The sequence below is a fragment of the Trichoplusia ni genome, chromosome 12 (genome assembly GCF_003590095.1).
Source record: "Trichoplusia ni isolate ovarian cell line Hi5 chromosome 12, tn1, whole genome shotgun sequence".
Lineage (NCBI taxonomy): Eukaryota > Metazoa > Arthropoda > Insecta > Lepidoptera > Noctuidae > Trichoplusia > Trichoplusia ni.
In genome coordinates, this window is record NC_039489.1 from 58,483 (window position 1) to 72,748 (window position 14,266).

Here is a 14,266-nt window from a genome sequence, read left to right on the forward strand (position 1 = left end):
CCCTTGGTGATAGTAAAATAATTTTGCTTTTACAATTTGCACGCTTTGGTGTTGGAAATACATATTATTAAGGTGTTTGGTTAATAGAGTCGTATGTGATTGAACATTTAAATTAAAGCTTTTAGTGATTGCAAAAATGCTACGCGCTTCATTTAAAAATCTATAGTGTGGACATTCTTTAATTTGGATGAAAATAAAAAAAATGCTACCTGCAAGCTTTGTAAAAAAATATATATTAATCATGGCAACACGCCAAACTTAAAGGAGCACTTAAAACGTGTTCATCCAATTCAACTGCAGACCGAAGAAGATGAGCGTACTGGTACTGTACGAACAAACCCAGAGGGGTCAACGCCAGGACCATCATCATCGACTTCAACTGTAGTTGCAGAAAATGACAACATAGGTACCAACCCACCACTAACGCTGATGTCGGCCGGAGTGAAAAGAAAAAAACAGCTTCGGCTTTTTGGGTCGGAAAAAACTCAGGATATGTCCATAGAAAAAATCAGTCGACTTGACAATGCGGTGGTCAAAATGATAGTGCAAGACTATCAACCGTTATCAGTTGTTGCCGACCGTGGGTTCCGAAATTTAGTTTATGAACTTAGCCCGAATTATCAACTACCATCTCGAAAAACTCTATCGGAAAAACTTTTGCCAGAAACATACGCATTAACTAAAGAAAAGTTGCGAGGTAAGCTGCAAAACGCAAATTTTATTTCTATTACTTCTGACTACTGGAAAGGCATAAATGACAGAACTTTCCTTAGCCTAACAGGACACTATATTTACAATAATAAATTTAATACTACGAATCTGGCTACTAAAGAAGTAACAATATCCCATACTTCCACAAATACTGCTGCTGCTATCACAGAAATATGTAATGATTACCAAATACTACATAAAATAGTAACTGTTGCCACTGACAATGCTGCAAATATGAAAAAAGCAGTGGTAGAAGATCTCCGTAAGCATCACCATCCATGTGTAGCACACACCTTAAATTTAACTGTTTGCGATGCAATCAATGATAACGCCGAACTAGTATCTTTGTTAACGAAAAGCCGTGCTTTAGTTACACATTTTAGGGAAAGTTCTGTCTCTGTCTATAAATTAAAAACAAAGCAAGCAGAATTAAACGTACCAGAACTGAAGATAAAGCAAGATGTTCCAACTAGATGGAACTCTGTCTATATTATGATCGAACGCCTCTTAACAATAAAGCAACCCCTTACATTGGCCTTGGCAGACTTAGAAAGGGCTCCAGAAAATTTATCAGGCTCTGAGTGGTTGATACTAAAAGACATCGTGCCTATTTTAAAGCCAGCCTTGGAACTAACCAAATTACTTTCTGGCGAAAAATATATAACGATGTCGATCATTGTTCCATTAATAAGGGGTTTGCAATATTCCATGAGCATGATTACTCCCGAGACAGATGTGGGTACACATTTAAAAAGATGCTTGACAGAAACAGATTTTCGCAGGCTTGGCCAACTAGAGGCAAATAAAATTGTGGCGAAGGCAGCATTTCTAGACCCGCGTTTTAAAAAAGCAGGCTTTGGCACTGAAAGTCATGCTTCTAATGTTCAACAGTGGGTAATTGAAGAATTGAGCCACATAATCCAAGACTCGAATGTGACCACAAGGTCTGATACCGTTGTACAGACCCCACCCCAACCCACCCCACAGACAGATGTTCAGTCAAGCACATTATTGTGGACATTTTTTGATGACAAAGTCGCTCACCAACAGGGACACGACACTCCAAGCGCCTCAGCGCATATAACGGTGAAGCAGTACACAGAAACAGGGTTAATTAACAGGGAAAATGATCCTTTAAAATATTGGGAAGACCACTCCAAGGTATTTCCCGGTCTATATAAGATGGCAATGAAATATTTGTCAATACCAGCCACATCGGTGCCGTCGGAGCGTTTGTTTTCCAAAGCTGGTCACATTTTAAGCGACCGACGGAGTCGCTTAACTCCTAAGAAGCTGGATCAGCTAATATTTCTTAGTGATAATATAGATTTATAGGTTTTTTTTTACTTTATATTTTAATAAACATTTTATATAATTTTCGTTACTCTTTGAAAATATTACCTTTTACCCTTTCACCTAATGACCGTACAATTCGTAACTCAGTCGCTGTATAGTTCATTTTTTCTAAGTTGTAAAAACCTCAGCACCTTTTTTAATTGATAATTTGAGTTTAAAAAAAAAATTGAGTTATTTAAAAACCAATAACCGATTTGGTTTAAATCGCTTTTCAAAATAACTTTATTTAGTTTTTTAAATGTGCCAAGTGAGAAAAACTAACTATTAAAGATTATCCATCAATCATCGTTATGTTGATTCAAATAGTCGAATAGCAACTAACTAATAAACTAAGGATGCGCGACGACGAATGAATTGATTCAAATCATTCGACTTCACAAATCGTTTATGTAAGTAAACGTCTGTCAAATTCGCTGACATTAGTTACTAATTTTCGGGCATCATTCGAGTTATTCGAATGATTTGTGAAGTCGAATGATTCGAATGAATTCATTCGTCGTCGCGCATCTCTAACGTAAAGCCAGCTAAATTAAAGTATTTTGCTGTCACAATGCCCTTCCAGTAGAGTTTTACTACTTCCCTACAATTCAGTGCTTCTGATAAGGTAAATTCCAATTCGAGAAATGGAATACTGAAGGGACTTGCGTACCGATGACTTTTTTGTGTCTTACGTAAAGCCAGCTAAATTAAAGTATTTTGCTGTCACAATGCCCTTCCAGTAGAGTTTTACTACTTCCCTACAATTCAGTGCTTCTGACAAGGTAAATTCCAATTCGAGAAATTAAAAACTGAAGTGCCTTGCCAAATGATGATTATTTGTTTTCTTACGCAACACCAGATATAGTCAAGTATTTTGCTGTCACAATTCCCCTACCAATAGAGCTTTACTACTGCCGTACCGATGATTATTTTGTCTAACGTAAAACTAGCTAAATTAAAGTATTTTGCTGTCATAACTCACTTCCAGTAGAGCTTTATTACTTGACTACAATTCAGTGCTTCTAGTAAGATAAATTCCAATTCGAGAAATGGAATACTGAAGGGACTTGCATACCGATGACTTTTTTGTGTCTAACGTAAAGCCAGGTAGATTAAGGTATTTTGCTGTTATAATTCCCTCCTAGTAGAGCTTTATTACTTCCCTACGATTCAGTATTTCGGATAACGTAAATACCAGTTTGAGAAATTAAAAACTGATGTGCCTTGCCAAACAATTATATTCTGTTGTCTCACGCAACGATAAAGTTAAGTGTTTTGCTGTCACAATTCCCTTCCAGTAGAGCTTTATTACTTCCCTAAAATACATTACTTCTGATAACGTAACTACCAGTTTCTAAATTAAAATATAAAGTGTTTTTCTAATCTATGGTTATTTTGCATCTTACTTCACGCCAGCTTGTTTTCTCTTATTGGTAGTACTCAGAACAAGCATTTTGCTGTCATAACTCACTTCCAGTAGAGCTTTGCCTAAGTTATGAAAAAAGAAATATTCCTGAAATTCCCACAAAAGAGAATATAGTTATTGATGAAATTTTATTGCCACAAAATCAATCCTTGCAAGCTGAAGCAGGGCAAAGAAATTATGTGTGTGGTTGGGTCCTGACCAAATGTTGTTAAAACGAGTAAATCTTGTAGGCAAAACCTATTAGATTTAACCTTTTAACCGCCTACGTCGGATTAATCCGACAAATATTTTCGGGCCCATTTCGCCAGAGTCGTATATTTACGACCAAAATATCACTGCTCGTTTAATCAGCTTTTTTATTTAATTACGCTGTATTCTATCAAAAATATGTTTATATTAGGCAAATAGTTAACTAAGTAATCATTTACAGTTTAATACACTTTAGTCTCTTAATTAGAAGTCCTAAAAATAATGTCCAAAGTTAGATGAATTACTAACATTATTTTTAGAAAATTGTATTGATGTGCAACGCCCATGACGACAAAATCCGACATGAGGGACGGGACATATGCCAAGATTTACCGATACAAAAATAAACATAAATCAAAATATTTCTCGTTATACTGACTAATTAACTTTAAAACAAATACAGCAATTGTTAATAAAACATTTGTTTACAAATATTTGTGAGTATTTCATTTAATTCCTTTAAAATTAAGTAAATTTACATATGAAATGTCAGCGATTCAATTGATGGTTCCCATCCCTAGCCTACATGTTCCGAAACTTACTTCGTTAGTACGCCCTGCGCTACGGTCGGATAAAGACGACCGCTTCTTACGTCATAAACGAGTGCCGACTTCTGGAATTTTCCATCAGTGTTGTGCTTGTGCATGAAGTTTTACGTTCGTATGTCGATAAATGTACATGATAGAAATGTATCATGACGACTACTGAAGAGTTAATACGAATTCTAGAAGGCGATGAAAATGAAGAATTTTTATCAGACGAAGAGTTTGACATTGATGTAGAGGTAATTATTTTTTTTATTACATATCTAGATAAATGTATTTTAATTTATTGTGTAGTATGGTGGTGATGTCTGAATGGAAATTTTAAACTTAGAGTGAGTGAGATGGCGAGAGCGCGCCGTGCGATGAGAATGCGCGCGCGGCCACTCTGGAACGGTGATTCTGATTGGTTGGAGCGCGAGTCACGTGTGGGCGCACTGACTCGCTCGTAGATACATAGGTAGAGTTTATTTTGTGCGTGCCGCCGCGCTGCCACACACCGCACTGAATCGCACTGCTAATTTTGCTTTTGTAGGCTATTCAAATTTCCTACCTTGGAGACCGATGTATTTTTATTACTCTACAATTATTTTTTGTATTATTTCAGATTCAAGGAAACAATGTCACAACCACTAATTGGACAACGCAAATTGCTACCCCAATATTAGAAGAATTCGACGACTTTGTTTGTGGACTGTCGCCTGCTGTCAAATTAGATGATACCTCCACTGAATTCGAATTTTTCGAACATTTTTGTAGCAAAGACTTGTTACAGAAAATAGCCAATTGTACGAATAAATATCATCAACACTTCGTAAGACATACTGATCTCAGAATATATTCAAGACTGCAACAATGGCGCGACGTGACTATTGACGACCTTTACATTTTCCTAGCAGTAACAATGCTTTTCACTAGAAACAAAAGAATAACAATTGAAGAACACTGGTCTACAGACCCGTTATTACATAGTACGGTGTTCAGTAATACTATGTTTCGAAATAGATATTGCTCAATTCTTGCAATGTTATCTTTTTGTGAAGCACCTGCAGGGACAAGTAGTGTACCGAGATTGCACAAAATAAAAATGATGATTGACCACGCTCGTGAAACTTTCAAAACAACATTTATCCCGGGTAAAAAAATGTGCATTGATGAAAGTATTGTGCCTTTTAAAGGTCGTCTAATTATAAAACAATATTTACCTAAAAAACGTAATAGATTTGGCATTAAGTTATTTGTTTTATGTGATGTCGAAACCGGTTATATCGTGGATTTTATAGTGTACTGTGGATCGGAAACAGAAATAGAGACCGTACCAAATTTAGGCTTATCTGGATCAGTTGTGACTGAACTTTTGAAAGACTACTATTTTTGCAACAGAGAGTTGTATGTAGATAACTGGTATTCCAGTCCTCAGCTTTTTATATATTTAAAAGAAAGGGCGACTTATGCATGTGGTACCGTAAGATCAAATAGGAAAGGGATGCCGAAATTCCAAAAACTGAAACGTGGACAAATAGCCGCTTACTCGTCTCCTCCCCTCTTAGCCCTAAAATGGCAAGATAAGAAACCGGTCTTAATGTTGTCTACAATGCACGATGACAAAATGATACCATCAGACAATGTAGACTACTCAACTGGGCTACCCAAAATGAAACCACAGTGTGTCGTAGACTACACAAAAAATATGGGGTCGGTTGACACTTCTGATATGATGACTAGCTCATTGGGCTGTATAAGAAAATCAAAAAAATGGCATAAAAAGCTTGGGTTTCACATATTTGACATGTTTTTACTTAATGCATTCTATTTGATTAAAGTGATTAAAAATAAACAAAATTATAGTTTAGCTGATTTCCAATTAAACGTTATCAGACAAATAATAGAAAAATACAAACAATGTTCTTTAACTCAACAGTCAACTTCGCGCGGCGTCCTTGACCCTAACCGTTTTTTACATAATAGTGCCTTAGAGCATTTTCCTGTTAGAATACTAACCGGCAAAAGTCAGCGATGCAAAATGTGCGCAGCAAAAAGAAAACGGTCTGAGACTCGTTTTATGTGCCAAAAATGCAAAGTTTATCTCTGCATAGATCCATGTGCTGTTGAGTACCACAATTCTACAAAACAATCGGTATCGTAATCCCACATCACTATTTTTGCGTTTAGTCTATTATGTCTATGGTCAGCTAGACGTTGTCGATACTCGACAATATCCATTATTCCGTATTCGACAGTGACGACTGTTAGTGGCACGACGTTTGTAAAATCAAGTGAACATTTTACAATTTTTTAATATCAAGATGGGGTCCAAAAGTAAGTGGTCTTCGAAACGTATTGCATGTAAATGGTGATATCATTACAAAAACTCATGTTTGATTTGTTTTATAGGGAAGTTTGAAGAGAGCCAGTCAATTTTGGCTCCCTTTGACTATAGCCAAGATAAAGTAGACATAGACTGTAGCCAAGATGTTAACCTTCCATCAACGCTGACCAACGACGAGTATATGGTTTATTTAAATGAGGGTCAGTCGCATTTAAGAAGTTCTGATAGTACGCCAGATTTATATAGATCTACGGCGACACAAACTTTAGTCAAAACAACAAATGCAAGTACACAATACGAGCAAATTGATAATCCAATCAAAGAAAGTGCCAAAATTTTAGCGGACAGTTATTTTGTTGGCGATGAAACTCGTAAAAATAAGTTTATCGAATGTTACACAAATGTGGTCTCGTCAATAATTCGCCTCGTCGATAGCGAGCATAAATAATTTTTCGACGGATCATACTATTATTGAAAAATCTTACCTCTGATTGTTAGACTGATTTTAGTAATAAGAAATTATATCTGTGATTATTTGACTGATTTTATTGAAATTAGTGTTATACAAATTTTATTGTGATTGTGATATATCGTTACATCTAAGTCAATAGGTAAACTGATAATGACATTGTCAAGTAAAATTTTTATTTTTATGTTTGTTGTTAATTAGTGTGATACAAATTATTGTGATTGTGATAAATATCGTTACAGATAGTTCAATTCATCTGTGCACGAAGCGCCATGTGTGCGTGCGCTTATTTATACAGCTTTCATTTGTGTGGCAGCGTAAGCGGCAGTCGTCGTCCGAGCAAAACGTGTCCTTACCACTTTACCCACACATAGCGCCGCGCGCACAGATGAGTTGAATTATCTACAGGGTTATTGGTAAATCATTAACAACCTCTTAAGAGGTTGTACTCATCATTATGAACAACTTTTACTATGGGACCAAACCTAAAATCGTGAAAAAAAAATCAGCTGTTCCCTACATTTATGTTCGTATAACTCGCCAAACTCTTCTCTGGACTGATTTTATTGTGAATAGTTTAAGTAATAATTAATAAATCGTTCAAATTTTTAAACACTTTTTGTTTTACTGACTTGCGAAAAATGTCGAATAATTTCGTAAGGTACCTAAGTAGTATTCAAGTAGGTAGGTACCTATATCTCCACCAAGCTAAGTTTACACCTCGCTGGAATGCGGCATGTACCCGTGTACCTACGTATAATATAATGTTAAAAACAACAAATGCAAAGTAAAATCTAAAAAACATTTGTTTACTTTTTTAAAGTCATAGCGAATCCTTTTTTACAGCCCGTACCTAAGCCTCAGTGTGACGTAAACGACGCGAGGTGCAAACTTAGTTTGGTGAGATGTAGTTGTTACTTAACCACGCTCCCAAATGCAAATGTCGTTATTAAAACGAAATATCGACATCACAAAGTTAAGTATTGCACATCCCTCTTTCTTTTAGGTATTTAATTTTCGATTCACTGTGCCGGGCGCTAGGGACACGCCAACTGTTCTGAAGTCGGGCGGTTAAAAGGTTAAACAGCGAAAACCAAAAAGAATATGGACAAAATAAATGGTTATGCTATCCAAATAAAGCACTAGTGAATTGTTTCCATGACATTCAGTATATTATAGAATCAGTTTTAAAAAAGAATGTTCCAAAAAATAATGTATCGAATACAATAAAAGCTGTTACAGATATTCTCGTAGATTATCCGTTTAAGTGCCAAGCACACGGAAATAAATTGAAGGAATATTTCACTGAATTGACAATAATTTTATTGTTATGTTGCATAGTTGGTGTCGATCTATTAACCGTATTTTAGCTGGTAAATTGACTTACGATGGTGAGGATATTGCCAAAAATGCAGCACAATTTTATTATAATAAGTATAAGAAGTATAAAAATAAGAAATGAAATTAATTTGTTCTTTGTTTCTTTTCTAACACCTTAAGCGATACCTAGTTATTTCTATCGTTCAAACCCCAGTGCAACCAAAAAGCATTAGTAATTTCAATAAATATTCAAGAGTATTTTAAATATCTTGGAATTCATGAACAGTAGCAGAAAAATATACCCATTTATAGGTATATGTAGTTGGTTGATATGCGTATAACCTACCTATGTATATATAGACGGCATATTAGTTCGGAATCAATTCACAGATGGCGCTACTAGTTCGACTTAGTTTGCAAAAAAAGGCTCCAGAGGGCTTTCTATTCCTATATATACTTAGTTACTAGTCGTCGCCGTGTAATGGTTTTTGAAAGTGATGAAAGTGAGTTGGACCAGCTACAAATTACTTTGAATAGTATGAGTACTCCGTCGCCCTCTGCACGTACGGTAGCGGTCATAAGTGCAGTAGCAGTTTCACAAAACTATCGCATTAAAACAAGTTGCACTTACGACCTTTTTCTATAACAAACATTTTGCACACATACGCGGTCTCGCACTCTTTCATCATTATCTAGTCAGTACCCCTAGCACGAACATTTGTAAGTTTCGTATCGTTAACGTATCGAGTTGACGATACGATAACGGAATACAACTAAAGTAGGAAGCACGAAGCACTATCGTAATCGTATCGAAACCTCGATACGATTTCGATAGTGACGTCATACTAACGTAAGTAAGGAGGGACAACATTGAACGAAGGATCGTAAAATTGATTGAACGTTTCGTTCAAAAACTATAACGTATTTTGTTCGTAGTGATTTCACTGCCTTTAAAACTTTAAAACCATTTAAATATTAATGCTTTACAACGAATCAGTAATAAAAGTTAATATTAATTTAAAATAAATGGTGTATTTAATTAATATAATACTGAAACTTTGTTTATTTTGAAACTGTGTTCCTAAACGAACGACATGACATTTTGTGCCGCGAAGCTCATTCAAGGACAACTTTGTTTTGAAGTGAAGTGAAGAACTCGTATTACTTTACATCTAAAAGTGTTAACGGGTTTACAATCGCAGTTACAAAACCACTGAAGTTTAGAAAATGAGGACCAGCCACCCACAATACACAATTATGGTGGAATTCATGGAAAAGTAAGTAAATTTCATTTAATATGTTATTGTAAACATACCAGTTGATAAATGATATTTTAATGGAAAATTTAAATATACATATTATTATGAATCAAAAGGTAGTGTATTTATACAATTGGGTCATAAAAAATGGTAAGCTAAATTGATAGTTCTTTAACAAATTTGAATCAAATTGAAATAAACTTCCATGGGGTATGTATTTAATTTATGATATTTATGTAGGTCTTAAATTAAGTGTATACCAGATAGAATGGGAGACAGTCGTTTAATTATAAAATTATTTAAATTATTATAGGCATGGAGACTTGTCTAAACCCAGCGGAGGCCCTCGTGGTAGACACTATGTACAGCTAAAATGGAAGGAGCTTTCGGATATGCTCAATAGTGATGGCACAGGCGACTCTAGAACAGAGGAAAAGTGGCGAAAGGTATGTCTCAAATCTTTATCCATGGTTATAGTTTCATCTCACAAGTAGAAATTCATTGCATGCATTTTATGTTGGCGTTGGGCATCCTTCTCTATTATTGGTGTGGTGTTTTTTATTCATATTAAGGTTTGGAGTGATTTCAAAAACAACGTGAAACGAAAGTGGGCCAAAATAAATAGGTCAGCTCATGGTACAGGTGGTGGGCCTGCGCTTCAATTAACATTAACCGACTTAGAAACCAGGGTTATGAATATAATTGGGGTGCAGGCTGCTACTGGAATGCCCATACAAGAAGCTGGCTTCATACAGGTGTGATTAAGAATTTTTCTTTGTAACATTTAAAATGAGTTTAGTTTCAATTTTTGATGCACATAATTATACAGTCACAAGCAAAGATAATTATGTTTATTTAAATAGTTACTAAAATTATAGTTTTTACCTCAGACTGATATAAGTCAAGTGTTCAACTTTTGGATTGTGTACTCATCATATTGCTCATGACTGGACATATAGTATATTTTCATAGAAATACAATAAGCTTGGTAACCATTGAAGAATTATGTGAATATGATATTCCTAAACGGGAATGGTCAAATGGTTTGAATGTGGTCAAAAGTTTTCTCTATGAGAAGGACCTACCTCTTTATAAATCCCCAGAATAACAAAAAAGGGTCACCACTTAAGCTCTTTTTTGTCAGTATAGTTACACTTAAAATTCTTTTGCAGTGGTGCATGACTTAATCTCATGCTTTTGTTTTTACCACATTATTTATTTGAATTATGATGCTTGTTAGTCTCTTGAAGTTTGATGTTATCTGCATTATTGATTATCCTCAAGAGCAGACTTTTGATAAAAAAATAAACATAAGTAGTAGTTAGCACTGCTTTGAAACATATGATGTGTGTTCCCTAATGTAATTTTTTATGAAAATTAGGTTGATGTTGAAGAGGAAGAGAGCTTGTCAGGTACTCATCCACAAGAAACAAACACAAAAACAATAAGTGAAGTTAATGTTGATGACATACCTATAAAACTAACACCCGTTGCTGACGGTTGGTATATTTTTAATTTAAATACTTTAGATTACCTTTTGAGTTTGAAATAACTAGTACTAAATGAATTATAATTCAATCATTAAAACTAAAAACTAACACATTAAGTCGAGATAACTACCTAAATGCCCATCATTTTGCCAGATACTTGGAATACTCCGGGAACAAGTAGCCAACGCTCAATCGCTCCACCTCCACCTCCCGCGCATCCACTACCACCTTCAATAGCTTCAATCGACACACATTGGAAGCCGCCGAAGAAAAAGAAGAAAGCCGACGATGAAATTTTAAAAGTATTTAAGGAGTGTGAGGGGTCCGCAAGGCAGTATGAAAGAGAGCGTGATCGAGTTGCGGAAGAATTAGAAAGAGAGAGGATTAGACAGCGTGATGTAGAGCTGCAGTTGCAAGCTAAATGGCTGGATTTTTTTAAAGAAGCTTTGAAGGTATTGGATGCATATTTGGCGAATAAAAGTGTATAAAATCGGACATTATTTGTTTCGCCAAATATGCAACTAATAGTAAGTTATTTGGTTAGGCTTATTGTTTTGTTTCTTTATTGTTATTAAGTTTTATTTGTGTATGTAGATAAAGATTAGCTTAATAAATAACTTAGACAATATATTATTTTAAGATCTTTTAATTATATTTCATAGAGAAATACTTTTTTATTAAATAGTGGAATAGTATCTGGAAATTTTTATTTTATCACAAAAGAAAAACCATTTCTACATTCAAAAACCATTTACTAAAACTTGTCTGCAAAACAGCTCTTTATGACCGTCAAAAATTCAAATTAAAATAACAGCACATGTACAGTCTCTTAGCGACAACACCTTTCTATAAAATACAATATAGAGCTTAAAAGTAACAACACGAAAATACAAATAAAAAACAATTAGCTAAGACCTAACACTCTGTGCAATGAGTTTAAAATTACAAATAAAGAAAAAAAATACAGACAGAGTTCTCATAGAATTATTCTCTTATGACACATGGTAACACAAAACCTAGAAAAAAAATGGAAAATTAAATTAATTATTAACAATGTGTAGTCTATTGATTCTATCCACTAATATTTGTCGTAGTGTTCTACCGCGAATCAAATCATCTCTAGAACCATGATCGCGAAGAGGTTCTTCTGAAGAAACTGCTGATATTCCTAATTCTAAAGAATCTATGACATCTTCTTCAGGATCGGGCACCATAAAATCTATCGCTAAGTTGTGTAGAACGCTACATGCCATAATTATAGTTGCACATCTTTCGGGGGTGTAGTGTAATGTCCGGTCCTTACAAAGGCATCTCCACCTATTTTTAAGTCTACCAAATGTATTTTCTATTACAACTCTGGCTTTCCCATGGATGGTATTATATTTTGCCTCTGGCGTACCTTCAGCAGCATCTGGGATTGGTGTCATCATCCAAGGCCTCTGTGGATATCCAGAATCACCTGGAATTTTTTTTATTTAAAGAATAAGTTATTAAAAAAATCTATAAATTTTAATTACTGGAACTTGCCTGCTGCCCTAAGTATTTTGCAACATATCTTTTTCTAATTGGTTAATACATTTTTACCTACCTAAAAACCAAACTTGTTCATTATTTTTATTTATGTCCTGGATATATCTATTGGCTTGACTATTTTCCCAAATAAATGCGTCGTGGGTAGCACCTCCATATTTTGCATTAACATTAATAATTCGGCATTCACTGTCACATATCTGAAATGTAAAAATGTGGATGAAGATGCAACTGTACAACATAATTATTGTAATTAATTAATTGTTAGGCCATCGGTGCTGAGTGAGGTATATTAAAATTTAATATCTCACCATTTGCACATTCAGTGAGTAGAAATGCTTTCTGCAATAAAATAAATGCTCAATGTCTCTTTTTGGAGTGAATATATGAAAATGAGACCCATCTATGCATCCTATTACTCCAGGGATGCCAAATTTTGTATAAAATCTGTAAATAAAGGATTTTTTGTAATTTAATCTATTATTTAATTTCGCTATTCAATACAGTCCACTCAATTTGTGCAAACTTAGTTATTATAATTTGATTACTACTTACTTGTTTTTTATAATATTACGCTGCTCTAGCGTCGCAGGAAATTTTATAAAGTAATTTAATATTGAGGGGGTTACAAGGGCGTCAGTAACCTGTCTCACATATTTACTAACTGTGGTTTGCCCTAAACATTTAGCCATTACCTAGAAATACAAATAATAAATGAATATGTGTTTAAAAAATATTATATCCATTAAATATGTAGAGCACCCATAAAAATGTACCTATTGGTTAAAATTTTGGGTAAATTCAAGTATTTACTACACTTACTTTATGTTCCAGGCTGATCCTTTTACTTGGTCTTAGACTAGATTTGACCCTTAATTCGCGACATAAATGCAAAAATGCTTCCTTACTGAGACGAAATCTATTTCTAAATTCTGTATCGCTTAGATATTGCACGTTAATATTGGCTATATTTTTTCTGAGGAGAGCTCTCCTCGAGATTTCTCTGAAATTACAATAGTACATTAATAAACCAACTTATTTTCTATTTATCTACATAAAGTATTGTAGTAGATGACTCACCTAGTTTCTCTTCGTACATTTCCACTTTCAACAATCAATCGCGCCGCAAGATAATGGTACAACGTGCTACGTCGATGGGTGCTTCTTGTTAATCTAAGCATTTTTCAGCAAAATTCGGTCACACAATCACTTAATTACTATTTAAATCTTCCAAGAAACTCTGACGAAAGTTTTGTCACTGTCAAATTTAAAGTGAATAAACTTTCGTAAAACTCGCAAGCCAGCCTTCGACAATCACGATACGATACGTCAATTTATACCTTCGTGCTTCCTATCTCCATACAAACGACTCAAGGTTACGATAGTTACGTTACGAATACGATACGAAACTTACTTGACTTATGTTCGTGCTCACAAATTTAGTTCATATTACGCACACTAGAGGCGCTGTTTATGTTTCCATACAAAACGCTCACGTTAACGATACGAATACTTTTTCGCAAGATGTTCGTGCTAGGGGTACAGAAAGAGTGCGATATAATAATTTGCCTTGGTGACAAACCAGTTATGCGATGACGGACGTATT

The 14,266-nt window shown here is 34.8% G+C and overlaps 4 protein-coding genes across 5 annotated transcripts; 3 read left to right on the forward strand and 1 right to left on the reverse strand.

Moving 5' to 3' along the window:
* Positions 1–411: 411 nt before the first annotated feature.
* Positions 412–4,069, forward strand: LOC113499700 (zinc finger BED domain-containing protein 1-like). The gene has a single exon (XM_026880267.1). It carries the CDS (start codon positions 430–432, stop codon positions 2,044–2,046), a length of 1,617 nt encoding a protein of 538 aa, XP_026736068.1. The 5' UTR covers positions 412–429; the 3' UTR covers positions 2,047–4,069.
* Positions 4,070–4,122: 53 nt separating this feature from the next.
* LOC113499699 (piggyBac transposable element-derived protein 4-like) lies at positions 4,123–7,676 on the forward strand. 2 transcript variants are annotated; one of them, XR_003401123.1, is made up of 3 exons: positions 4,123–4,505; positions 4,871–6,582; positions 6,658–7,676. XR_003401123.1 is itself a non-coding variant. In XM_026880266.1 (2 exons), the coding sequence occupies exons 1-2, from the start codon at positions 4,416–4,418 to the stop codon at positions 6,407–6,409; spliced, it is 1,629 nt and encodes a 542-aa protein (XP_026736067.1). In that variant the 5' UTR covers positions 4,123–4,415; the 3' UTR covers positions 6,410–7,676. The 2 variants fall into 2 exon arrangements, 1 of the variants encoding a protein (XP_026736067.1); XM_026880266.1 differs by having other exon boundaries at positions 4,871–7,676.
* A 1,898-nt stretch (positions 7,677–9,574) lies between these two features.
* Positions 9,575–11,670, forward strand: LOC113499701. Its single transcript, XM_026880268.1, has 3 exons — positions 9,575–9,658; positions 9,954–10,086; positions 10,213–11,670. Exons 1-3 carry the CDS (start codon positions 9,609–9,611, stop codon positions 10,399–10,401), a joined length of 372 nt encoding a protein of 123 aa, XP_026736069.1. The 5' UTR covers positions 9,575–9,608; the 3' UTR covers positions 10,402–11,670.
* A 168-nt stretch (positions 11,671–11,838) lies between these two features.
* On the reverse strand, positions 11,839–13,866 carry LOC113499408 (putative nuclease HARBI1). Its single transcript, XM_026879886.1, has 6 exons — positions 13,741–13,866; positions 13,483–13,663; positions 13,216–13,355; positions 12,972–13,107; positions 12,719–12,860; positions 11,839–12,589 (listed from the first exon to the last, which is right to left on the reverse strand). The coding sequence occupies exons 1-6, from the start codon at positions 13,839–13,841 to the stop codon at positions 12,171–12,173; spliced, it is 1,119 nt and encodes a 372-aa protein (XP_026735687.1). The 5' UTR covers positions 13,842–13,866; the 3' UTR covers positions 11,839–12,170.
* Positions 13,867–14,266: the final 400 nt, after the last annotated feature.

Excerpts from the sequence above, each read along its gene's own strand:
- LOC113499408 (XM_026879886.1), bottom strand. The coding sequence starts at position 13,841 with ATGCTTAGATTAACAAGAAGCACCCATCGACGTAGCACGTTGTACCAT. Across the intron at positions 13,664-13,740 it reads AATGTACGAAGAGAAACTAG|AGAAATCTCGAGGAGAGCTC; the intron begins GTGAGTCATCTA and ends TTGTAATTTCAG. Across the intron at positions 12,590-12,718 it reads TGAACAAGTTTGGTTTTTAG|GTGATTCTGGATATCCACAG; the intron begins GTAGGTAAAAAT and ends AAAAAATTCCAG.
- LOC113499700 (XM_026880267.1), top strand. The coding sequence starts at position 430 with ATGTCGGCCGGAGTGAAAAGAAAAAAACAGCTTCGGCTTTTTGGGTCG.
- LOC113499699 (XM_026880266.1), top strand. The coding sequence starts at position 4,416 with ATGACGACTACTGAAGAGTTAATACGAATTCTAGAAGGCGATGAAAAT. Across the intron at positions 4,506-4,870 it reads AGTTTGACATTGATGTAGAG|ATTCAAGGAAACAATGTCAC; the intron begins GTAATTATTTTT and ends GTATTATTTCAG.
- LOC113499701 (XM_026880268.1), top strand. The coding sequence starts at position 9,609 with ATGAGGACCAGCCACCCACAATACACAATTATGGTGGAATTCATGGAA. Across the intron at positions 9,659-9,953 it reads ATGGTGGAATTCATGGAAAA|GCATGGAGACTTGTCTAAAC; the intron begins GTAAGTAAATTT and ends AAATTATTATAG. Across the intron at positions 10,087-10,212 it reads CAGAGGAAAAGTGGCGAAAG|GTTTGGAGTGATTTCAAAAA; the intron begins GTATGTCTCAAA and ends ATTCATATTAAG.